The sequence below is a fragment of the Mustela nigripes genome, chromosome 6 (genome assembly GCF_022355385.1).
Source record: "Mustela nigripes isolate SB6536 chromosome 6, MUSNIG.SB6536, whole genome shotgun sequence".
Taxonomy (NCBI): domain Eukaryota; kingdom Metazoa; phylum Chordata; class Mammalia; order Carnivora; family Mustelidae; genus Mustela; species Mustela nigripes.
The window spans coordinates 25345606-25372600 of record NC_081562.1 but is presented as its reverse complement, the minus strand read 5'-3'; the positions used below and the strand labels follow the sequence as shown (position 1 = coordinate 25372600).

The 26995-nt window shown below is 37.4% G+C and overlaps 1 protein-coding gene across 3 annotated transcripts in view; it reads right to left on the bottom strand.

Moving 5' to 3' along the window:
• Positions 1–505: 505 nt before the first annotated feature.
• Positions 506–26995, bottom strand: part of NR2C1 (nuclear receptor subfamily 2 group C member 1) — a 52932-nt gene continuing 26442 nt past the window's right edge. The window contains exons 10-14 of one of the 3 annotated variants that reach the window (XM_059402338.1): positions 21589–21710; positions 14752–14891; positions 13272–13409; positions 10624–10729; positions 506–845 (exon numbers count right to left, since the gene is read on the bottom strand). In XM_059402338.1, the coding sequence (XP_059258321.1) occupies positions 737–845; positions 10624–10729; positions 13272–13409; positions 14752–14891; positions 21589–21710 (615 nt within the window). In that variant the 3' untranslated portion in view covers positions 506–736. Of the gene's footprint in view, positions 846–8395; positions 8911–10623; positions 10730–13271; positions 13410–14751; positions 14892–21588; positions 21711–26995 lie in introns of those variants that run through there. The other 2 variants (XM_059402336.1, XM_059402337.1) reach the window with 2 other exon arrangements.

Below are 26995 nucleotides of genomic sequence, written 5' to 3'. Positions count from 1 at the left end.
GGGTGGCTCAGTCGGTTGGGCCGCTGCCTTCGGCTCGGGTCATGATCTCAGGGTCCTGGGATCGAGTCCCGCATCGGGCTCTCTGCTCAGCAGGGAGCCTGCTTCCTCCTCTCTCTCTCTGCCTGCCTCTCTGCCTACTTGTGATCTCTCTCTGTCGAATAAATAAATAAAATCTTTAAAAAAAAAAAAAAAGAATGAGGAAGAGAAAAAATTGTTGAGTTTCAAGCCAAGGCTTGTGGAAGCATTAATTTCCACCCATCTTTACCTTTCTGTGGCAATCTGTGGTGTTCTGTATAACAGCCCAATGGACAAAGACACTGAGGCTAGGTTAGAACACTGTTTTCCATCTGTCTTTATCTTTGTCTCTCTCTCTCAACAACTGTCCCAATAGCCACATGGAAATTACCCTTTGTTTCTCACAAAAGGAGCCCATGTCTGTAGCTGAGTAGTTTTCTTAGCCTTCTTTCAGCCCATATAATAAGTTTGAAGGGCCAAAAAACAAAATTTATTTTGTAATGTATCTTTTAGTCTGAAATGTTACAATTGTTTTAACGTCTTACAATTCCTTGTGTCAATTTACAACTTAATTACACAAATACCCATCAGGAAATCTTGTCAAGGTAAACTCTTCTCTACATTGGGATTCTCCAGAGGCTGTTGAGATACATCCTTTCTCAAGAATGGCTGCAGTAGGGGCGCTTGGGTGGCTCCGTGGGTTAAGCCTCTTGCCTTCAGCTCAGGTCATGATCTCAGGATCCTGGAATCGAGTCCTGCATCGGGCTCTCTGCTCAGCGGGGAGCCAGATTCCTTCTCTCTCTCTGCCTGCCTCTCTGCCTACTTGTGATCTGTCAAATAAATAAATAAAATCTTAAAAAAAAAAAAAAAAAAGAATGGCTGCAGTATTTCTGGTCTTCATGGTCTCCCAGATGTTTGCCACTTTGCACAGCAAACAGCCGTTATCAACCTCCAGATGTTGTGAGATTCCAAAAGTTCCAAGCCTCTGCCCCACCAACCCTCTCCTCCCCGCCCCGCCCCACCCTGAGCTGCTTGGTGCAAAAAAGCTGTCCATGCCATGCCAAGCTCTATTCTCATTGTGGATTCATGAGCATAACAAATGTAGTTTTAAACCACTGAGTGCTTTGATAGAAAGCAAGAGAATTTGTAACAAATAGAATACTGTTAATACTTTGAAAGCCCCTTGTATGTCCCTCCCTGTTTGTGTTTTCTTCTTATTCTTCCAGAAGTAACTAGAAGTCTGAATTACTTATAATTCCCTTGCTTTTTATTTTTTCCAATTTTTTTTTTTTTTACCTAAGTGATCTCTACACTAGACATGAGGCTTGAATTCATGACTCTGACAAGAGTCCCGTGCTCTTCTGATGGAACCAGCCAGGATCCCTCCCTTGCTTTTAAGTTGACTTCACCACATCCCTAAGTACCTCCCGACAATGTATTATATTTACCTGTTTTCAGCAAACAGATCAAATATTTTTGGGCTTTTTCATACATAACTTCTGGGATTCGTTGATATTACATAATACTTCTCATTGGGTGACTACACTGTAATTTATTTATTCATTCTCCTATCAATGGGTATTTGGAGAGACTTTTTTTTCTCTTACAATGCTGACATGAACATTTTGTATGCCTCCTGGCACATGTACAAGAGTTTTTCTAGGATAAAACAGATTTGTGCACATTATATTTACTATGTAATGTAAAATTACTTTTGGGAGACGGTTGTATCAATAGACACTCCCATCTTCAACACACATCCTGTTCCATGTACTATATACTTGGTATCCCCAGACTTTCAAATTTTATCATTCTAGTACATACCTGCCTCCTTAACAGACTTAAGTCCCTTTATATCCCCTTCCAAAGCAGGTGTTGTAATCCGAGAGCATTCTGGAGGATCTGCGGTGCCAGTCAGGCTTATCGTCAGCTTCCCCCACTGCAGGCTAAGTCAACTTTCTCACGTTTGCTAAGATGACCATTACCCACCTTATGTGTTTTCCAGCTTCTAGAACTTTGAAACATTTATTTCTCATTTTTTTCTTTGAGATAATTTTTTGACTGTTTTAATGACATTTAAGGAGGGAGTTAGAATTAAATGTATGTGTTGTCTACATATCTTCCACCATGGAGAGATTTTTAAAATTTCAGTAAGTTTTTTGGGGTGCCTGCGTGGCTCAGTCGGTTAAGCATCTGACTGGGATCTCGGGGTCCTGGGGATCAGTTCTGTGTTTGGCTCTGCGCTCAGGAGGGAGTCTGCTTTCCCTTTCCTTCTGCTTGTCCGCTGTCTTTAAAATAAGTAAAATCTTAAAAATTTTTTTTTTAGTTTTTTATTTCTAAATGTTGTTTTGGTTTGTTCTTAAAATTTCATCTTTTCTGCTGTTCCGATTTCTTATGACTTTTTGATTCCATTTTTTCCCTTAAAAACTATTATATACCTTTATAATCTGGATGTGACAATTTCTGTATCTCATACTGTATTTCGGAGTCTTTTTATGTGTTGTTTATATCAGACTCATTCAAGTGGCTTCTTTGTGAGTTTAATAATTTTGTGAGCTCATATACGGGTGAGCTTAATCTGAGACAGTCTTGAGGTCTTAAATTAGAGACCAGGAAACTATGTCCCTAGGGTCAAATTCAGTCCATTACCTGCTTTTGTATTTGTTCTACCAGAACACAGCCAGGCCCATTGTTATGTACTGTCTATAGCTCCTTTGCACCACAACAGCGGAGTTGAGTAGTTGCCACAGGCATTGGATGGCCCAAAAGTAAAAAGAAAAAAAATTACCTCCTGCCCTTTACCAAAAAGTGTGCCAACTTCTGGGGATGCCTGGGTGGCTCAGTCAGTTAAGCATCTGCCTTTGGCTCAGGTCATGATCCCAGGATCCTGGGATCGAGTTCTATGTTGGGATCCTTGCTCAGCAAGGAGACTGCTTCTCCCCCTGCTTGGGCTCTCTCTAACAAATAAAAATATTAAAAAAAAAAAAAAAAAAAAAAGGTGTGCCAACTTCTGATCTAAATTATGGATATTTTCTCCAGAGAAGATGTATTTGCTTCTGCCAGGCCCAGGGGTTTGAGGATTTTCATGATCTGCACCAACCTTACCCTTCTTTGAGAACTCACACTAAACTTACGAGCCCAGCAATGGAAAAAAAGGCCTGCAGATTACCTATTCCACTATATTGCAAAAAGCAGCGGAATAGTATCTTCTCTTTGACTATATTGTTCTGATTTTAAGACAAGTATGAATCTTTTTTCATTTAAAGTGTAGATCCTGGGCGCCTGGGTGGCTCAGTGGGTTAAGCCGCTGCCTTCGGCTCAGGTCATGATCTCAGGGTTCTGGGATCGAGTCCCGCATCGGGCTCTCTGCTCAGCAGAGAGCCTGCTTCCTCCTCTCTCTCTCTCTCTGCCTACTTGTGATTTCTCTCTGTCAAATAAATAAATAAAATCTTAAAAAATAAATAAATAAATAAAGTGTAGATCCTGGGGCGCCTGGGTGGCTCAGTGGGTTAAGCTGCTGCCTTCGACTCAGGTCATGATCTCTGGGTCCTGGGATCAAGCCCCGCATCGGGCTCTCTGCTCGGCAGAGAGCCTGCTTTCTCCTCTCTCTCTCTCTGCCTGCCTCTCTGCCTACTTGTGATCTTTCTCTGTCAAATAAATAAATAAAATCTTAAAAAAAAAAATAAAGTGTGGATCCTTGGGGCGCATGGGTGGCTCTGGTCTTGGTCTCGGAGTCCTGGGATCCAGCCCGGCATGGGGCTCCACACTCAGTGGGGAGTCTGCTTGAGATTCTTTCTTTCCCTCTGCCCCTCCCACCACTCCATGTGGGCTCTCTCTCAAATAAATAAATAAATCTTTAAAAAAAGAGTGGCTCCTTTCAACCTAGAGACACATGTCCTTTTATGTAACTTTTCTTGTATTATTTAATAATTTCCTTACCTCAAGTCTTTTCTGTTCTCTTAAACTCCAGCTATTAAAATGTTAGACCTCCTGATTTAATTTTCTAATTTTATTTTTTCTTCTTTATTTCTTTACCTTCTGGTTATGTTCTCAGGGGGAGTTCTTCAACAACTTCCAACTCTTCTAATAAATTGCTGTGGCTAACATTTTTCTTTCCTATTAGGAACTATGTTTTCTTTATTTTTTTTCCCCCTTCAAAATAAGTTTTGCAAACCCCATAAAATACAACACACAATACAAAATGGTTCCATTTACTGTGATTCTACAGAAAGATATCCTGGCAGGACAATGCAGATAAGGCACACAGCAAAACTGACATTTGGCCCATATTTTATTCTAAACCTAAACATCATAAATAATCCCTCTCCCATAAGAAAGGATCTGACAATAATAAAATGGCCATTTTTAGGCTATCAAAGTATAATTTGCCATAGAAGCAGAGGCAAAGTAATAAAAAGGGAATATTTAAAAGTACTTTCTCCTCCCTCAGTTCTCCCACTTCCCCATTTTGTCCTCTTCCTGCTCCTGTTCCTCCTCCTCATCATCTTCTTTATTCCCATGGGAGTAAGCACTGATGACCATACAGTTTGGCTAATATTTTTAATTTCCAAGGACAGTTCCTTGCTCCCAATATCCCTTTTGAAAGCCTCCTATAAGGTCGACTAATCTTTGACAAAGCAGGAAAGAATATCCAATGGAAAAAGAATCTCTCTTCCACAAATGGTATTGGGAAAACTGGGCAGCAACATGCAGAAGAATGAAACTGACCACTTTCTTATACCATACTATCAAAAATAAATTCAAAATGGATAAAAGACCTAAATACGAGACAGGAAACAATCAAAATCCTAGAAGAGAACCAAAGTAACTTCTTACAAGACATGTTGCCAGAGGCAAGAAACAAAAGTAATAATGCTGGGACTTCAAGATAAAAGTTTCTGCACAGCAAAGTAAACAATCAACAATACTAAAAGGCAGCCTATGGAATGAGAGAAGATATTTGCAAATAAAGTATCTGATAAAGGGTTAGTATCCAAAATTTATAAAGACCTTATTAAACTCAACACCCAAAAAACAAATAATCCAGTTAAGAAATGGACAGAAGACATCCAGATAGTTAAGAGACACACGAAAAAATGCTCAACATCACTAATCATCAGGGAAATACAAATCAAAATCATGATATAGGACCTCACGCCTGTCAGAATGGCTTAAAGAAACAGAGGAAACAAGAGGTATTGGTGAGGATGTAGAAAAAGGGGAACCCTCTTACACTGTTGGTGGGAATGCAAACTGGTGCAGCCACTCTGGCAAACAGGATGGAGTGTCCTCTAAAATTAAAAATAGAACTACCCCAGGATCTGGCAATTGCGCTACTAGGTATTTACCCAAAGGATACAAAAACACAGATTTGAAGGGGTACAGGCACTCCAATGTTTATAGTGTCCTTATCAACAATAGGCAGACTATGGAAAGAGCCCAAATGTCCATCGACTGATGAATGGATAAAGAAGATCATCAAAAAGGATGAAATCTTGGCACTTGTAATGACATGTATAGAGCTAGTGTATTATGCTAAAGTGAAGTTAAGTCAGCCATAGAAAGATAAATACCATACCACCTCACTCATATGTGGAATTTAAGAAACAAAACAGATGACCATATGGGATGGGGGAAAAAGAGGGAAACAAAGTACAAGAGACTCTTAATGGTAGAGAACAAACTGAGGGTTGATAGAGGGGGGTAGATGGGAGAGGGACTGGATGGGGGATGGGTATTAAGGAGGGCACTTGTGATCAGCACTGAGTCTTGTATGTAAGTGATGAACCACTGAATTCTACTCCTGAAACCAATACTGTACGTCAGCTAACTAGAATGTAACTAAAAATTTGAAACAAAAAAAAATCCCCAAAGCATCCTGTTCTCATTTAATGGACACAAGGTCTGCTTTCTTTCAAAATGTTAATTACCTTTGGGGGTGGATATTTTTCTGATCCCTGGATTATATTTGCCTCCTCTCAGCCCTAACACCGTCTGATCTCTTATGGATTGGAGATTTTCCTCAATTATCTGGTGATCTTGGTTTTAAGTTCATATTTAATAGCAGGCAATGAAGAGTTGAACAGAAACCCAATGTATACTTCTATGACGTGAAATTAGTGGGCTTCTCTGAAGAATGATAAAGTGACAAGCAGGCTTTTCACCAAGATACAATGAAAAGTGAGTATCTGGACATCTTTTCTCTAAGGCCAATTAATTTCTCTGAAGAAAAAAAACCCTGGCCGAGAAGCTTATACTCATGGCCAGCATCGTTCGAACATGATTACCGAGCCCACACTGAGAATGCAGATTTTCACTTAGCCCGTATTTTCAACCCTATACACATCTAACCCAGGCTTTCTGTTATTTCTGGTGCCCTGTTAAGTCTGACCTTCCAGTTCAGCTGCTCAAGAGAATTAACTTCTGGCCTTCTGATCAAAAAGGCAGAAGGACAAAAAGTGGTCAGCCACCTTAAGAAAGGGCAGGAAAAGGTAATTCAAGGATTTTGTACACAAACTTGCAACCATTTTTATTCATTTTCTTAAACATCCCAAGCATCATCTCTGAATATAAGCACCAGTTCTCCCCAGTAGTGAGCATCTTTTCTGGGGATACTGCCTCTCTCACTGAACTAACTGCCTTTTGCAGGCACTCAGAGTGTCCTGGGTTCTGGCTCTGCTAATAAGTCAGTTAGTCTTTCTCTACCTGCATTTTGTTTTTCCAAGAACTTACTGAATTCTCTTACCCTTTGATTTCTTGTTTCCTCTTTCATTTATCATTGTGTGGTTATACTTTCCTGTTATTTTACTGAAATTTCAGGAGACAGAAAATAAATTAATAGTCAGTCTGCAGTTTTAGCAGAAATTCTTCAAACTGAATTGTAAATAATCCCAAAATATTGGTATGGAAATGTTTTCCATGCATTTCCCTTCCTAGTTAATAAATCCTGTTAGAGATTTCATAACAATAGAACAAATGGATGACCAAATACTGAACAAACAGGACTCTGAAATCAAATAAATGGACATTTTTAGTGTAAGTCACATTTTAATATAGCTTTAAAAACACTTCCAAATATAACCACAAATTTAATCAGGAAAAATACCTGAAAGGAACATGTATCTTAATTAACCATTAGTACATTATTTTAAAGAATTATTTTCCTGAATCCTTGGCTTACTTCATTGGGTTTATAAAGATATAAACCTACTGATTGTTCCATTTTAATTATTTTGTAAAATGTAGTTTTTTCCAGTTGATAGTTATAAATAAACCTGTTGACAAAAATCACATTTTCAATAGGGAAAAAGTTTCCCTTAATAAGTTGGTAGACACTCTAAGTTGGTACTTTAAACTTCTGATTTACTATTAAAGTAGCAATTAGTAAAATCCACACCCTACCCTAAATTAAGCTTTTCTAATGCAAAAATCTTTATAAAAAGTGTACTCTGAGTGCAATAAAATCTCCATTTTTTTTTTTAAACAACACACAGACATACCAAAATAATTCATCATGACAATCAGAGCAAAGAACGATTTAACAGTCTCAGGTTTGCTAAGGAAAACATTATTGTGGAAGGCATCCAAGGAGTCTAAAATGGTTCTGCTGTGGAAACAAGGCTGCAGGCTGATGTATACTACTGTTAAAACAGCTCTCCCCGCTTACAGTGAGACATCAGTGCATATTCCTTTACATGTTAAAAAAAAACTTTAATTTTTAAAAATTATCAATTTGCTTTAAAATGATTGTTTAACTCACCTTGAAAACACAGACTGGCTATGATAAATCCATTATTTAACAAATTGCTTATTTCCAACGACCTCAAAGAAAAGGGCTAAAACTCATTGAAGGGTCAGGAAGTTCTAATGCAGATCAGAAAAGAGGGAGAGAAGTCCAAAGCTTTTTGTGGAATGGAAGAGCAACAATATGTATTTTAAAATACTGAAACAGTATGGGCTCAGGCTCTACAACTTTTAAAACACAGCAGTAAACCAAAATTTTTAAAACATGAACCCTATCTCATTCTCAAAAGCAATCTTCTGCTACATACATAAATAAAAAGTGCTTGTAACTAATAATATACAACACTAAAAATAAGTCTTGAAATCACGTAGGCTTATGTCTCATTGCCAGCAATGAGAGTGGTATATGCTAAGGGTGCCGTAGTATTTACAAAAGGCAAAATATATATATATGTTTTCAATTATTATTTCCTATGGTTTTAATGTTATCATTATACCATTGAGAATAAAATAATCTTTTACGTGGTAATTAAAACAGATTATATTATGGAAGAAATGCTGGGAAATCCTCCTTAAGGATTTCTGAAGATTAAGTGTCTGTACTAGTTCATAATGAAAAACATGAAATAGAACACAATTCTGGAAAAAAAAAAGACTAATTTATTTGTTTTATAAGATAAAATATAACGAGTGATCTTAGTTTAGATGCCAAGAAGTGATAGCTTAGGGTGTCATCTTAACCAAGAATAAATTCATAGTATTTCTTACTCATTTAAATAAGACAGGAAGGGACATTCTAATTCCTGCCACCTGTCCAGTCACATCAAAAAATCTTAAGAAGTTAAAATAAAAACACTTTGGGTTTTTGGTTACTCTTTAAAATCAAAATTTCCCAATACCCTGGAAGCAATGAGTTCAATTTGGTGTCTTCTTGTGTTCTGGGAAACAACAGTAAGTTTATACTAATGACACAGTCTTCAAATGCTGTGACCGATGATTTGTGAGTTATAATCTGCAGGCTCCATTTTTAAAATATGTGGGATGACACTGTCAATTCGTACATTGCCAATGAGACCTTTGAAAAACAATTCTTCAGTGATGGTAGCATTCATCAGTCTCAAAGCAGGCAATCTGAGTAGTAGTCTAGACAACCTAAAAAGCGGAAGGAAAAACAAGGGTGTAAATCCAAAAGAGATTTAGTGGAAAAATAGGAGTAGTTTCTGCATGTATATTGGTTGTGGTCTACTTTAATAAAGATCTAATTTTCAGAAGTTACTGAAAAACTCAAGTACTCTTAAGCCTTAGAGGATACAACAATCATCTGGAAATAAATGGAGCCTGGCAGACTTCATAGGAAAGCTTTTCTCTTAACTGCTACACTGTGTTGTCTCCACTTGGCCGTATGGACCATGAGACCACTAAATTATTTATTTATTTTTTAAAAAGATTTATTTATTTTAGAGCGCATGTGCACACAAGTGCAGGGTGGGGGCGGAGGGGGGGGGAGAGAGAGAGAGAGAGAATCTCAAGACTCCCCACTGAGCTTGGAGCCCAACAAAGACCCATCCCACTACCCTGAGGATCATGATCTGAGCTGAAATCAAGAGTTGGACGCTCAACCAACTGAGCCACTCTGGCACCCCACCATGGAACTAAGTTACTGAAACACATATCAAATTATACATTTAAGAATGGCTTAGAGATTTAGTTGAGGTTTTAGGAGCAGCAATGTTCTGTGTTATTAGTACACAGGGGGCTCAATCGTGATCAAAGAACAAATGGACATGGTCAAACAGGCAATAGTTATTACCGGGAAGACAGGAACAGAATACGGAATCAGGAAACACTGGGTTTAAATCCTGACTCAACTACCCCTCTACCTATGTGAATGCGTGTTAGCCACTTACTTACTCCTTGTCTCTCTGTTGTGGTAAAGATTAATGAAACGATTCCTGCCAGTTTCTGTACTACTGAGGATCTTAAAGGCAAAACCATACCCTTCATAAGGTATACGTTGAAAACTGCCATCCAAAGATAATTTATTATTTTTAACAGAATGTAAGAAACTGGGAGAGCTTCAGAGATCAATCAAAGTACCTGGAACCTACTGGAACAGAGGTCAGCCAACAGCTATATGCCAAGAAGGAGGAAAAATTTAAATAGTATATTTGTTTGTACAATGGGGTATAAAACATTTTTTGAAACTTTAAAACACTGAGAACAATCATAACAAAATAAACAATAACAACAAAAAACAACTTTCTGAAAAGCTTGGTGTCTGTATCCCTCTTGTATTCTAAGGCCTTGTACCCTAACACTTGTGACCAACTGAAAACAGGATTAAGTCACCTTTTTTTAAAAAAAAGATTTATTTATTTATTTGACACAAGTAGGCAGAGAGGCAGGCAAAGAGAGAGGAAGGAAAGCAGGCTCCCTGCTGAGCAGAGAGCCCGATGCGGGGCTCGATCCCAAGACTCTGGGATCATGACCTGAGCCGTAAGCAGAGGCTTTAACCCACTGAGCCACCCAGGTGCCTCCAACCTTTTTTTTTTTAAAAGATTTTATTTATTTATTTGACAGACACAAATCACAAGTAGGCAGAGAGGCAGGCAGAGAGAGGGAAAAGCAGGCTCGATGCTGAGCAGAGAGCCCGATGCGGGGCTCAATCCCAGGACCCTAGGATCATGACCTGAGCCGAAGGCAGAGGCTTTAACCCACTGAGCCACCCAGGTGCCCCAGGATTAGCTATTTCAAAGGTCCAGGCTGACTAAAACACTGATTTACTCTTAGAATGGGAAATAATGAAATGATTTACAAAAAATTTTTAAGATGGATTTAATTAAACAGTATTTAACTTTTAGATACCTGTAGGTGTCATCTGGATATGTTTTGGTTATATAATCTTGGAATTCCACATATGCCTTTTCTTGAAATTTCTCAATTTGTTCCATATTTTCTAGGCCTGGATGATCTGAAACATTAAAGAATATATTGTTACCCTAGTTCCGAATGCTCATTTAATAAGGCAGAGAGACATGAGACAGAAGGGGGTGGAAAGAACAACTCAGTCAAAGAGGAAAAAAGCGCTATCCTATGAGTGGTTCTCTCACTCCACAAATACATTTAGTAACCCACCTACTAAATGCCAGACACTGTACTTTAAACCCTTTTAAAAAATTATTATTTTTATTTTTTAAAAGATTTTATTTATTTGGGGGCTCCTGGGTGGCTCAGTGGGTTGGGGCCTCTGCCTTCGGCTCAGGTCATGATCCCAGGGTCCTGGGATCAAGCCCTGAGTCGGGCTCTCTGCTCGGCGGGGAGCCTTCTTCCCCCACCTCTCTCTGTCTCTCTGTCAAATAAATAAAATCTTAAAAAAAAAAAAAAAGATTTTATTTATTTGAGAGGGAAAGAGAGATAGAAGTGTATGAGTGGGGAAAAGGGCAGAGGGAGAAACAAACTCCCAGCTGAGCAGGGAGGCTGATACAGGGCTCTATCCTAGGACCCCAGGATCATGACGTGAGCTGAGATGAAGGCAGACACTTAACTGACTAAGCCACCCAAGGGCTCATGTACTTTAACCCTTCTAACTATTCTGTCTCATATACATATTCTAAAATGTCAGTAAATGAGATATTTTGTTTCTATTAAAATAAATACTCTTCTCTATTCCAAAAGTCATGGAAAGGAGTTTGATCATTTGGCTTCTTCAACAGGAACAAAAAATAAAATGACTTAGCTTAGTTAAAAAAGCATTTTTGGGACGCCTGAGTGGCTCAGTTGGTTAAGCAGCTGCCTCGGCTTGGGTCATGATCCCAGCATCCTGGGATCAAGTCCCACATCAAGCTCCTTGCTCAGCAGGGAGTCTGCTTCTCCCTCTGCCTCTGCCTGCCATTCTGTCTGCCTGTGTTCGCTCTCTTTCCCTCTCTCTCTCTCTGACAAATAAATAAAAAAATCTTAAAAAAAAAAAAAAGCATTTTTCATCCAGTGAAAATTTTACAGATTATATTCTACACTATTTTTTTTCATTAAGAACCCCCCCATCACTGTTAGGCAATTCTAGAATTATCAAAGAATAGACAGTATCACTACCAGAAAAACTGTACACATAAACATGAAATAATCTATATAAACATTTTAATAGTCACTATAAAATTTCACAAAAATGGGACTATTAAGAGGACTTCAATAAAATTATGCCTAACTTAGGCAATATTATAAACATGGAAAGCTCTGCTCTAAAGAGAATAAAAATAAAAAGAAAATATTGGGACTATTTAATAAAATAAAATTACATTAAATCACATCTATATTCTTTCAATTTTAAGAAAATGAAGATGACAAATTGGTTGTAATTAAAATGGAATACATGTTATTAACTTACATGAAACATCATAAGAAACAGAAAAAAAAGGTTTAACTGTCATATTAGTATCACCAAGTTTAAGAAGCAGCTCTCCTCAAATAATTTTACTATGATGCACAGGAATAGAAATACATATCAAAATAAAAAATACAGGCTCTAAAAGAATAGTCGATTTTTCTTATTCATAAATTGATCACTGAGCTTATTTGTCATTTTACTGTATGTGAAAGCTAGAAACTGGCAGGAAAAGAAACATTTTTCTATTTGTTGGTAACTCTAATAAGATGTTTAGAAGTTTAACCCATTAACAAACCAATACTCACCTTTCATTTGCCTTTTAATGATGCCTACACCAAAATATGCCTAAGAACTCAAATGTGAACATAATTTTGTCATTTCAATTTCTTCAACTTTCCTTTTCATATTTAGATCAATGTCTAATATCCATAAATTTCACTGATATAAAGTGTATAATTCAATAGTTTTTCATAGATTCACAGCTGTGCAACCATCACTACAACTGAATTTTAGAACACTTTGTCACCCCAAGAGAAACTGCATCCACTGGCAGTCACTTCCCATGCTCCCCCTCCTTAGTCCCTGGTAGCCACTAATCTAGTTTATGTTTCCACAGATTTGCCTATTCCAGACATGTCATATAAATGGAATCATATAAAATGTGGCCTTTTGAGGGAGGCCTGGGTGGCTCAGTGGGTTAAAGCCTCTGCCTTCGGCTCACGTCATGATCCCAGGGTCCTGAGATCCAGCCCCGCATCAGGCTCTCTGCTCAGCAGGGAGCCTGCTTCCTCCTCTCTTTCTGCCTGCTTCTCTGCCTACTTGTGATCTCTGTCAAATACATTAAAACAAACAAACAAACAAACAAACAAACAAAAAAAAACACTTAAAAAAAACAATGTGGTCTGGCTTCTTTCACTTAGGATACTGTGTTCAACCACGGTGTAGCATGTATCAGAATTTCATGCCTTTTTATGCCTGATACTCCACTGTGTATAGCTATTACATTTGGTTTACTCATTTGCTGACGGACACTTGGGTTGTTTCCACTTTCAGTGCATCATTTCACATTCCCACCAGCAATGTATGAGATGCCCCCAACACTGTTTTGAATAAGAAGGAGATGTTTCTATACCTGGACTGAAGAGGACTATTGCCTTCAGGTAGGCATATTCATATCCATCGATGCAGAGTTTAACCATGCTGTTACAGAACTCCTGTAGTTTAAAGATGTGCTCCATCAACAATTTTCTTCTTTCTGTTGACATTTTATCTTTAATTAAAAACAAACAAATGAAAGCTTCTAGTTTTTGGCTAAAATGTATGACTATGTTTATCTAATACATTTCCTTTTAATTTCTAGCTTTGAATATAACCAATCTGTAAATGTTTAAAATTCATTATCTCCACATGTAAAGATGAAACCTGTGATATTCAGACACTGCTCAATTCAAGAAAAAAATAAGCTGTTAGAAAAAAAAAACCCAAAATAAAAACCCCAATAAATTATGTGTTTCAAGATACATCCTTGAGAAGATAAGCTGTAAAGATAACCTCCTAAAAAACCGGCCTACAAAAGACTCAAATTTTGGTTAACAAGATTCTATTTAAGCTTGTAACTGGTTGAAAAAAATGAGCAAAAGCATCTAGATTTTTTAAACTTACGAACACTACTAAAATAAAAAATATTGAGCAAAAAAAACCCCCACCAAGACCAAAGAAAAGTTGAGTTGTATAACTTTTAAAATCTATTGTGTTATGTTTAAAACAAATCTGATTCGTCAACCACAGCTTTAGTGAAGTAGGCTATATATAACCCATTACAAATTCATGAGAAATGAATCAAGACCAGGAGCCCATAAATAAGATGGAATGTAGTTCTACCTTCTAGCAGATCTACTGTTGATAACATTTTAAGGTGATTTTTCTGCCCTCAAACAGCAAGTGGAAGAAAATGATTTTTAAAATAATGTAAAACAACGAGAAATGGGACATGCTAAGGAAATAAAACATGATTCCCAATTTTAAATTATTCCTAAACTCAAAAAGCAGTTCTCCCATGCTCATGGGTAGTCACAAGCCAAATTAAAGTTAAACACTTAAAAATCAATGACTGCCTGTCGTCAGTTAAAGCTGTAATCACCAAGAAAAGGAAAAAGAGTAAAGATTGCTCTATTTAGTGAAAAAATATATCCCAATAAACTGATTAAAAAAAAGAAAGATCAGCCTATGTTAGGATTCAAAGGACTGTAGTGAAAAATTGGTGTATAAAAATTGGTGGGAAGTATACATTTAAAAATATCTGATCGCCTCTATGTAAGCTAACCCTGGATTCTTTGGTATTTATGTCCAAATATGCAAACATTCACAGGGCCTAGTGAGAAGCAGCCTCTCACACTTAAAATATAATTGTTTCAATTTTGTTATACCCTCACTTGAAAATATTTTGGGGTGATTAATGGGTATATTCATCAAAATGTAAAAGTTATCTCTCGTAAAAAGGCTGTTGGTATCTAAAACATTAATCAGCTATCTAACTTTAATGACAACATAGTTTATAAATCTCATATCCCCTCTTATATCCTGGAAAAGGAAATAAGTAAGATGCTCCTTACCCTGCTGCAGGCTACTGTGAAGACAATTGACAAATGTTGCTAATATAGTTGCCACATTCATCACTTGCCAACACTGGGCAAGACCAAGAGTAAAAAGTTCATTCCAATAAGCTTTCACCAATGATATGCTATTTTCTTGCCTATTAAAATGAAACACAATAAACACATATCAGATATAAACATGTATTTTATAAACTTTACAACTTTTTAAAAAAAGATATTTATTTTAGAGAGAGAGTGAGTGAGCACGAGCAGAGGAGAAGGGCAAACAGAGAGGGAGGAGCAGACTTCCTACTGAGCAGGGAGCTGGACTCAGGGCTGGATCCCAGGAGCTTGAGATTATGACCTGAGCCAAAGGCAGAGGCTTAACAAACTGAGTCACCCAGGTGTCCCAAAATGGTGTATTTTTTAAGCACATTTCAGATGGGATATCTATAAATGAGATACTGAGGATTTTGCTAGGAGTAATGAAAATAAGAAAGGTCCCTTCCTGAACTTCTGAATAAGAAATCTCGAGCATGAGAGTAGGAAAAATATTAGAAGTCAGCCAGGGTTTTAAAAACTAGATCATCCACTGATTATCCATTTAAAATCTAGCTAATATGCTTCCCATGTCTCAGCTGCTTAGCTATATAAAACGAAGAGAAACTATACGTCCTACACCCTGCTCCAAGTTATTATGAGATGTAAATATAAGAATTATGTGAACAAGGGATGACACAAAGTATATGCCAGGCACTATTCATGGCACTGGAGAAATAGCAATAAACAGGATGGATTAAGTCTGCCTCCATGAAACAGAAGGTAAACATAAAAATACCATTTCAAATATTTTATACACTATATATACACTAGATTACTTTCAAGTAATAAAAATTCTACATTACTATAAAGGAGGATGATGCATTAAAAAATGGGGGGGGGGGCAAGTGATCAGGTAAGGTAAAGCTAAAGAAGGCCTGAGGGGCTGACATCTGAGTAGAGAAAGACTGGAAAGAACTTAAAAAACAAAAAGATCTAGGGTATTGCCAATTTCCTATGGCAATCAAAATCTATGAAAGTGAAGTTTAAATGAAAAGAAAACCAATATTATCTAATCTCCATTTTAAAAAAATGTAAAATTTAAATCCTAAAAGAGATCAAGGTAATATTCTCATGCATCAGAAAAGACAGTGAAAATCCAGCATTGAGGAGGGTGTGAGAAAATAAGCATTCAGTCTCATGCAAGCATTGCTGAGGTGTTAACTGGCTTAACATCTTTTTGGAGGACAATTTAATAGTATCCATCTATCGAAAAAGTAGAACATACACCCTCTGAGACTTAGCCATTCCACTTGTAAGAACCTATTTTAAAGAAATACAGAAAGTAGGCAAATTATATATACAATGCTACAGTGCTTATTGTAGCACTAGATAGAATAACAAAGAAAATTAGCAAAAACTCAAATGTCTACTTATAAAGGAAGAGTAAATCAATAAGAGATCCTGTAAAAGGGAATACTAGGCAACCATTAAGAAGAGAGCAAATATACATGTGCAAGGACTATAAAAGTATAATAAAAGTATAAGTATAAAAGAGTATAAATATATAAGTCTAGTATAGAAGTATATACTTCTAAGTGTATACTTTCTAAGTATAAAAGAAAGGCAAAGAATAGGATATGCAAGTGTATAATGGATTATTAAAATATGGCACTGAAAAGGTCTGGTAGGACACCAAACTGTTAATTAGTGTAGTTAGTTCCTCTGGAGAATGAAGTTACACTTTATATGTTTATACTTCAGTGTTACTTTAAAATTTTATAAACAGGAAGAAAAGTTTAAAAGCAAACATGATGGGAAAGTTCACAGGAATTCAGTTTTCACCTTAACCTTGCATTCTTAAGTTTTAAAGAGGAAACAGCTAACCAAGGTAATTAGTGAATACAGGACAGGAAAATGAACAGAGCCAACTGACAAAAAAAATGAAAGCTCTTTCTGGCCTGTGTTACACCTAGCAGGAAGAAAGTACTTTGACATTGTTGTGGGAGACTCAGAGAAAAGTTCAAGGAGTAACTGTGCAGAGGATGAGGGACACCAAAACTGCTGAGTACCCTAAAGGAAAAATGATGAAAAGTGCCAACTGAGGAATAAGCCACCAGATTGTTTTGTTTCCAAAGGAAAAGTGGAAGAACTAAATATGAAGATTAATTACAGAAAGATCTATATTTACATCTTCATCCAAAACAAAACCCCAAATATCCTTGGAGTATAGCTAGTGAGGCTGTTCAAATGTTTTTAAGAAGTTCATTATGAAAGGAGAAGAGCAAGTTCTTTTTAAAGAGAAGGTTCCCAAGGGAATGAAGGAAAATGAGCACTGAGAGCCAATCTAGTTCACAGAGGCACTGGATTAGATCATTTATGCTCATCATCTCAGCTAAGCAGCTATGTCAGCAAGAAAGCATTTCTGCTCTTAATTTATAGATGTAGAAATAGAGCCTAGTTAAGTAGCAAAGCTAGCAGATGAATAAATCTAGAATTTGAACCCAGGTGTTAAAAATCGATGCTTTTGTATAAATCATTACAATTTTAGCAAGTAAAACGCTAAAGTCAAATTTCTCAGGAGAGACGCTCCTTCATAGCTAATATTTTGTGATGAGAAGGGCATGTTTGACATTAACTTTTTTCTGTTAAAATCAAATAATTATTGTAATCACATTATACTACCTATTTTCTAATAGGTAGATTAGATTTTATTTTTTTTGAAGACTTTATTTATTTATTTGACAGACAGAGATCACAAGTAGGCAGAGAGAGAGAGAGAGGAAGGGAAGCAGGCTCCCTGCTGAACAGAGAGCCCAATGTGAAGCGGGGCTCGATCCCAGGATCCTGAGATCATGACCTGAGCTGAAGGCAGAGGCTTAACCTAATGAGCCACCCAGGCACCCCTAAACATCTTTCCTTTGAAAAGCCAAAAGAGGGGCGTCTGGGTGGCTCAGTGGGTTAAGCCGCTGCCTTCGGCTCAGGTCATGATCTCAGGGTCCTTGGATCGAGTCCTGCATCGGGCTCTCTGCTCAGCAGGGAGCCTGCTTCCTTCTCTCTCTCTCTCTGCCTGCCTCTCAGTGTACTTGTAATTTCTCTCTGTCAAATAAATAAATAAAATCTTTAAAAAAAAAAAAAAAAAAGAAAAGCCAAAAGAGCTGGATGGGGTAATTAAAGTATCAGTCAGGTACACTAAAAGCAATGGCACTGTAATTAATAGAGACATTAGGTTGCGTAACAGTAAATACGTCAACTTCTTTTACAAATAGGCATAGGTATTTTTCTCTATTCTTCTATATTGTTAAGTTCATTAAAATATGTACATAGTACTCATAATTAGAGATTAGATCATTGTTTATACTCTTTATTTTGATAAAGTAGTATGACTTTTGAAGTCATTTACATGTGGGGATAACCTATTTGTCTTCTATACAAATAAACTCAAGGCATTATACTTTACTAGCAGCATGTATTTGAAAGGAAGGGATGGTCCTTAGGGAAAAGTAGTCAATGATACAGCAATAAAGCTGGTTTTATTTTCATTTTTTTAATTTTAAAAGAAGATTTTATTTATTTACTTGACAGAAAGAGAGAGAGCACACAAGCAGGGGGAGCAGTAGAGGGAAAGGGAGAAGGCTCCTTGCCAAGCATGGAGCTCTGCGTGGGGTTCAATCATAGGACTCTGGGATCATGACCTGAGCCTAAGGCAGACACTTAACCAACTGAGCCACCCAGGCACCCCTATTTAAAAAAAAAAAAAAACACAAAACCAACAACATTTTAATTATTTATTTTGAAAGACAGCACAAGCAGGGGGAATGGTAGGCAGAGGGAGGGGGTAAGCAGGCTCCCCAAAGAGCAGGGGGGGCCCGATGTGGGTCTCGATTCCAGGACCCTGGGATCATGACCCGAGCCAACGCAGTCGCCAAACCAACTGAGCCACCCAGGCACCCAATAAAGTGGTTTTGTTTTATTTTATTTTTTAAAAGATTATTTATTTATTTATTTATATGACAGAGAGATCACAAGTAGCCACAGAGGCAGAGAGGGAAAAGCAGGCTCCCTGCTGAGCAGAGAGCCCAATGTGGGGCTTGATCCCAGGACCCTGAGACCACAACCTGAGCTGAAGGCAGAGGCTTAACCCACTGAGCCATAGAGATGCCGCAATAAAGCTGTTTTAAACCCACATTTATTATAAACATTACTTCATTTCAGTGGGATTTTAAAAGATTCAACTTTCAGGCTTAGAATTTATGGAAGGTCTCTTAAAATATTTAAAAACTAAAGTCTCCTATAGCAAATAGTGGTGGTTTGGGTTATATAACGAGAATCCAGATAGAGAGGACTGCTAACAAATCATACCAAGTGGCCGTAACTGAACCTACTACTGTGTAATCACCTAAATCATGCAGGTAGAAGTGAAAAGCAACTGAATTCCTGTATGTTTTAAAACTACAAATCTTAAACAGAAAAGTAATATCCTTGTAAAACATAAAGGACTGTGCAAGACAAACAGTATTAACCACCCACTGTTCCATCGGTTCTTGAAACTACTGTTCTCCATTCAGTAATTAATCAAAACAAACTCGACTTTTAGTAAATGATTAATGTTGCTTATTTGTTTCTCCCTGCAATATTAGGGCTTTGTTCCCAAGTTTTGTGTCTACGGATAAAAATGCAACTAATATCAGTTTCTAGGAGACTCAGAATAGCTTTTATTACCACACAAAATTTCCCATCATCAGTACTTAGTCTTCTTCCATCTGATTAACTCAAACTACAATCTAGATAGGGACAGTAAGTAAGAGTTTATGTAGCGATTAATGGCCTCACATGATACACCAATGGTTAATTCTGATTGTAAAGAATCCTGTGGCTGTTGTATTAAAACCAATTTTCAGTACAGATCAGAGGGAAATGTGGCTGCCACTGTAAGACTGTATTCTAATTGGAAATCTCAGGTTTTATTCTTGGTTTAACATCTGGAGAATGTTTCCACAGGATAATCACACTTAATTTAACAGAAGTACTTAAGATCAATAGTATTATATAAATTAAAGAGTTCAAAGTACTCCCTAAAAATCATTCCTTTTGTTTTTTTTAATATAATAGTTGATAGCCTATTATAAAAAGTATCACCAGGTTACTTTTCAACACAAAGTACTCCAGTTACAAGCTTAGGGAACTAACTAAACTTAATCCTTTAAAATAAACTGCTAATATGTAAATTTGTCATATTTTAATTCTTTGTTAAAAGCAACAGACTGGAGGCATTCTGAAAACTAAATGTTATTTTGAGAGAAAGGGCTAACAATAGTTCTAAAGGTTAACCATTCCAAATCAGGCTTTCAATCTATATAAATATATTACTTAAGTATGTGATTTTTTTTTTTTTTAAAGATTTTATTTATTTATTTGACAGAGAGAAATCACAAGTAGACGGAGAGGCAGGTAGAGAGAGAGGAAGGGAAGCAGGCTCCCTGCTGAGCAGAGAGCCCGATGCGGGACTCGATCCCAGGACGCTGAGATCATGACCTGAGCCAAAGGCAGCGGCTTAACCCACTGAGCCACCCAGGCGCCCCTTAAGTATGTGATTTAATGCATGGTATACCCAACACTAAATTATAGTGGGGTTCTACATGTGCTTTTTTTTTTTTTTTAAAGGAAGCTCCATGCCCAGTGCAGAGCCCAATGTGGGGTTCGAACTCATGACCCTGAACATCAAGACCTGAGCTGAGATCAAGAGCCAGATGCTTAACAACTGAGCCACCCAGGCACCCCTTTGTATGCTTTTTAAAGTCATGACTGAGATATTCCTTAGTCATATTAACTACTCTGTAAGAATAAAGGATGGACACTTATCATTCCTATTTGGCAAATGGGAGAACAGAAGTATAGGATATGAAGGTACATTATTTATGAAATCATATTGGTGAGTATGGCCCTATAACTAGGAAAATACTTTTCTAATTATGGGTTTAACCTTTCCATGGTCTCTCTGTCTCTTTATACCAGTTACTTTAATGCAATCTAAGTAAATTTGGCAAACTGTAGGTTATGCAGATATAATGCAGATTACTGATGTGGTCCTTAGTGGTACATCCAAATGATCATTGTGGTTGTATGGGATCTACATTATCTTCCCCTTCCCCACTTTTTTTTTTTTTTTAAAGATTTTATTTATTTATTTGACAGAGAGAAATCACAAGTAGATGGATAGGCAGGCAGAGAGAGAGAGAGAGAGAGGGAAGCAGGCTCCCTGCCGAGCAGAGAGGCTGATGCGGGACTCGATCCCAGGACCCTGAGATCATGACCTGAGCCGAAGGCAGCGGCTTAACCCACTGAGCCACCCAGGCGCCCCCCCTTCCCCACTTTTTGTAACCACAGATTGGAAAACAATTGTTTCTACTTTGAAACATTCACTGTATGCAAGTTTCAAGTCCTTATGAACATGCCTGAGATGAACACTGGAACAGTGGGGCTGGGAGGGAAACAAGCCCAGGACATACCTACAGCCTCCCTATCTTCAGGTCAAAGACAGCCCATTACAAACACTGGCCATGATTTATCAGTTCCCCTGCTTATTTTCAATTTGAATTATTGACTCAGTCAAATGATGAAATATGGATACTCTTCCTACATAAAAATAATATAAGAAAATACTAACTGCCATAATTTATCATATAAATAACAAACTTAATAATGTTATACCATTTTTTTCCTTTAGTGCAAATCCATCCAAAATAAAAGTTCTTGCTTAGTGTACATTTGCGCAATAAAATCACATTCATACTCAAGGACTTCAAAAACACTTACCCTAGAGCCTGGAAGGAAGGAATCGAAAGTGCCCAGTGCATCGATAAGAACAGCAGTCTGGAGGCAGACTCCCCAATGTAGTGCACATTCAGGTACTCAGGCATAGGAGAAGGCATGGTGAGCTAGTGTGAACAGGGACGGAGGTAAATCATCTTATGACAGTTCTAAGTGATAATTTATTTGAAAAAGTTAAATGTAAACATATCAAATATGAGTTTGATATATTCACCCAAAGTCAATCTTGAAATAATCGAAGTGACTGGATATTGCAGCTATAAAGAGGATTTAGAATGAGTAGACCATAGTTGCTAACAAAGCAATATTCAGACAAGCAGAAGCTCGCTTAATAAATAACAGTTAAGGTATACTTTGGTCGTGTTTTTAGAAGTTAGTTCTGTCTTGGTCTAACAATGTGCTTATTTTCCTTTCTTCTCTTCCTTCGTCAATAATGGTATATAATGAGTTCAGTAAGGAGCAATCCTGTATGTTAAATGTTCCTTTCACACAGGCTCTGGGGAATAACAAATTCAAATCTTACAGGGTCAGGAGAATAATGAGTGAAGTGGGCTTCCTGATGCCCTCTGGGAGGTGCATATTCCCAGATAAAGGGCACAGCTATGACACGAATTCCATATACTGAAAACATATGGCAATTTGGACTAAGGACTGCCTGCTCTTATTTTTCAAAGAGCAGGTTCTGTGTGAAATCTCCCTGTTTAATCTACAGGTAAAACAAAACTTGTCTGGGGCTGTAATACTCATAGGCTGTCAGTTTGTACTGCTGACCTCGGGTAGTTATTTTAAGTGTTTCAAATGGTTGAAAATAAATATCCCACATCAAAACACTTCTAAAAGCATTTCTAAAAAGTTTGTTAATTGAACTTTCATTGCGATAAATGAAATATAATTTCATCCATAAGAAACACCACCCTAAATTTCTATCACTAAGGAAAATAATCTATGCATTAAAATTGGTGAGATAAACTGAGATGTGATGGCATAGAAAAAATAATACCTTACAGACAACTAAGTGGAAAAGCTATGAAACAGTATATAGATGACCCAATTTATGTTAAAGAGAAAGGCACAGTGTGTGTGTGTGTGTGTGTGTGTGTGTGTGAGCGTGTGTGTGTGTGTGTTTGTTTTAAAAGAACAGAAGGAAATCTATCACACAGTTCACAGGAGCCACCTCAGGGGGAGAGTAGGTGGATGTACCCGTATGTATTTTTCTGGAGAAAGGATAGCTTTAATCAGATTCTCAAGGGTGTCTATGATGCCTAACAGATCAAAATGTTTTCATCAAAATGATATAAAAGTTCTCCAGAAATGTTAGGTAAAAATGTAAAAAATACTAACTGCCTTTGTTCGCTATTAGCCACAAATGGTTTATCTATTTATAAATGGTGCCAACTAATAAAACAACAGAGATATTAATAGTTGAAATACCATGTATGAGACGAATTCATATATATTTTTAAAGATTTTATTTATTTATTTGAGAAAGAAAAAGAGAGGGAGCACAAGCGACACTGAGGGGCAGAAGGAGAATCAGACTCCCCACTGAGCAGAGAGCCTAATGCGGGGCTGGGACTCAGGACTCCAGAATCATGACCTGAGCCCAAGGCAGAAAGATGTTCAACCTACTGAGCCACTCAGGTGCCCTGAGAATATTTTTTATTTAAAAAAAATTTTTTTTAAGATTTTATTTTTAAGTAATCCTTATACCCAACAGGGGGCTCATACTCACAACCCTGAGATTAAGAGTCACACACTCCGGGGTGCCTGGGTGGCTCAGTTGTTAAGTGTCTGCCTTCAGCTCAGGTCATGATCCCAGGGTCCTGGGTTTGAGCCCCGCATTGGCTCCTTGATTGGCGGGAAGCCTGCTTCTCCCTCTCCTATTGCCCCTACTTGTGTTCCCTCTCTTGCTGTGTCTCTGTCAAATAAACAAAAACTTTAATTAAAAGAAAAAAAAAAAGAGTCACAGACTCCAATGACTGAGCCAGCCAGGCACCCTGAGAATAATTTTTAAATGCTTGAGAAATGTTTACTGGAGCAGCAAATTAAAATGCCACTATTTAAAAAGAATTCTTAAGAGAACTATAGGCAAGCAGATATTAAACATCTTAAATATAATTATCAGGATGCAACTGTTTCTTTCTATATGTAAGTATATGAAAAACAAACTGGAAAACTATCATACCTTTTCAGAACTATCCAAAGAGAGTTGAGTGGGAAAAAGCCTGAAAGATCAGGGGAATTACCAGAGATCACTAGTTTTAGGGGGCTGGAGTAAGTAGGATGCAAAACAACAGTTGTTTAAACAAATAGTTTAGTCACTTTTTTTTTTTTTTAAGATTTTATTTATTTATTTGACAGAGAGAGATCACAAGTAGGCAGAGAGAGAGGAGGAAGCAGGCTCCCGCTGAGCAGAGAGCCCGATGTGGGGCTTGATCCCAGGACCCTGGGATCATGACCTGAGCTGAAGGCACAGGCTTTAACCCAGTGAGCCACCCAGATGCCCTGTTTAGTCACTTTTAAGAAGTAAAATAGTTACAGTATTAAAAATTAGACATAAAGGCTAAAAGATACAGATGTACCTTGACTGGTAGAATAGTGTGATAATGTTGAAAACTTTGTGCTTTAATCATAAAATTAAAATCATTTGCAATACATACTAGAGGAACTCATTATTTAAAAGACTGCCATGTTATATTACAAAGAGAGTAAATATCTCATAATTTTTCTGTTTTAATACTTAATTTTCTTTCTTTCTTTTTTTTTTTAAAGATTTATTTATTTATTTGACAGAGAGAGATTACAAGTAGGCAGAGAGGCAGGCAGAGAGAGAGAGGAGGAAGCAGGCTCCCTGCTGAGCAGAGAGCCCGATGCGGGACTCGATCCCAGGACCCTGAGATCATGACCTGAGCCGAAGGCAGCGGCTTAACCCACTGAGCCACCCAGGCACCCAATACTTAATTTTCTTAAAGCAAGATACACCTCTAGCATCATGAATCAGTCAGTGCTGGCTTAAGAAATACGAATTTATTCAACAAGTCTTTTAGATCGCAAAGACAATGATTTCTTCCTCTATATAAAGAAGATGAGTTTCTATTAAAGATGTTAAAGAGCTTCCCCCAAATACCTGTGGACTTTTAGGTTTATAAATTGAATTACACACATTTTAAAAACTGCACACATTCAGCACACTGAGATGATTTTTTTTTTTTTTAAAGTAGGCTTCACGCCCAGAATGGAGCCTAACATGGGGTTCAAACTTATGACCATGAGATCAAGACCAGATTGAGGTCAAGAGATTGATATTTAACCAACTGAGACACCCAGGTGCCCCAATAAACTGAGATGACTTTTAAAAGGGTGTTGAATTGAATTAAACTTGGCTACCCATTTTGGAAGTTACTTGTCTATCATTACCTTTCTAGCACTTTCTGTAATTCTGATAATAAACTAAATGATAGGATTTTAAAATAATCATTTGACTTGAGTTAGGAGATGTGAATTCTACTCTAACATGTCATTAATTAGTTGTGTGGCCCTAGATTACACATTATAATTCAGCAAACACTGACTGAGATCTCTTTCTTTTCTTTTTTCTTTTTTTTTAAAGTAAATTCAACCGCCAATGTGGGACTCAAACTCACAACCCAAAAATCAAGAGTCACATACTCTACCAACTGAGACAGCCAGGTGCCCTAACCGGGATTTCACTGTAATGTACTAAGCTAAATGCCAAGGCTTCAAAAGAAGAATAAAAGGGAAATGGAATGAGTTGCAGAAAGGGTTAAGAGAGGGATGGCATTTCTGATAAATGATGGTCAACTAAATCAAAATGTGTAAGGTCCTAAAAGGTCATGTACTTTATCCTCACATGGGCAATAGAAAGCTAACAAAGGCTTTTAGGTAGGAGAGTAACATAACTGGATTTTTTTTTTTTAAAGATTTTATGTATTTGAGAGAGAGAGTACACAGACACACATGAAGAGGGGAGCAGGGGGAGAGGAAGAGGGCTAAGCAGGGAGCCTAACTAAGGGCTCAATCCCAGGACCTGAGCTGAAGGCAGATGCATAACCAACTGAGCCACTCAGGCGTCCCATAACTGGACTGATTTTTAATAAACATCACTCTGTTACCAGGGCAAAAGACAAGATGAAGAGACTGGAAGCAAAGACATTACTCTAACAGTTTAGGTTAGAAATTTTAAAAGGCCTTGAAATATGGTGACAAAAATGAAGAGGAAAGGAGAAATTCAAACAAAAGAATGGTTAGGATTCAATTAGGGAATAGAAGGGGGTGAGGTGTGGGGAGAATGATGACGAGTCCCAAACATCAAAGATGGTGACCAGAAGGGCTATCATTTTAATACTGAGATGATATGTATGAGAACACAGTTCTGGAAATCACCTACCTCCGTCTCACACACTTATTTCTAAATGGGAATTCTATCCACCTTGATGATCTATGTAATCAAATAATGAGAATCAAGAATAAAATATATGAAATCACACCAGAAACTCTGAAATTAATAAAAATATTTAATATTTCTATTGTCCTAGATTCTCCAGAACCAATTTCCAAGACGCATTATTAGACTATTTCTCCTTTCTGTTTGCATTGCTTTGAACAAGACATTGAAAACCTCCAAATCTTTTTTCATTCACAATGTATAAATGGGGGGTATAGCTCAGTGGTAGAGCATTTGACTGCACAATGTATAAATGATAATACAAATCCAGACTTTCACAACCAACTGTGATTAAGGCTCAAATATAAAAATGTACACATGAAAGCATGTTGCAAACTACCGTGTATGTAAAAATGTATGATAGGAACAGAATCCTATTTAGCTCAGTTGTTAAGAGAAAACGGAGTTTTTGATTACAGATGTCAGGTTTTGTAACTCATGACTGTAAAACCTCAGTGAGAAAGCCAACTACAAAAGTACTGAACTGGGAAGTGAGAGAAAAGTAAAACTCTTGATTTCACAAAGGCTGTAAATAAGCATCAGAGAAAGAAGCTGTCTTTGTCAGGAGACCAAGAAAATTCAGAGTGCTGATTCTGAGGACACCCGGAGAACAGCAGGTCAAAGACTATTCCAGAGACAGGAAAAAAAGTTCTAATTTGCCTGACACATCCATCCATAACAAATATTTGAAAAAAATCAAACATTTTGAGAACCAACATCAACAACTAAAAAAGGATGGCTTCTGCTTTCTATTGAAGTACTCTATACTTTCTACTTGCAATGGGTCCTCTTCCTACCTCTCTGTTTCCTTTCCTTCCCATTAAATCCAAAGGTAGAAAGTAAAAGACAGACAACAAAAGCATGTCTTTTATTCAGAATAAAAAAGCAATGGGGAAAATCAGTTTTGCCTTGCTCCACCCTTGTCCA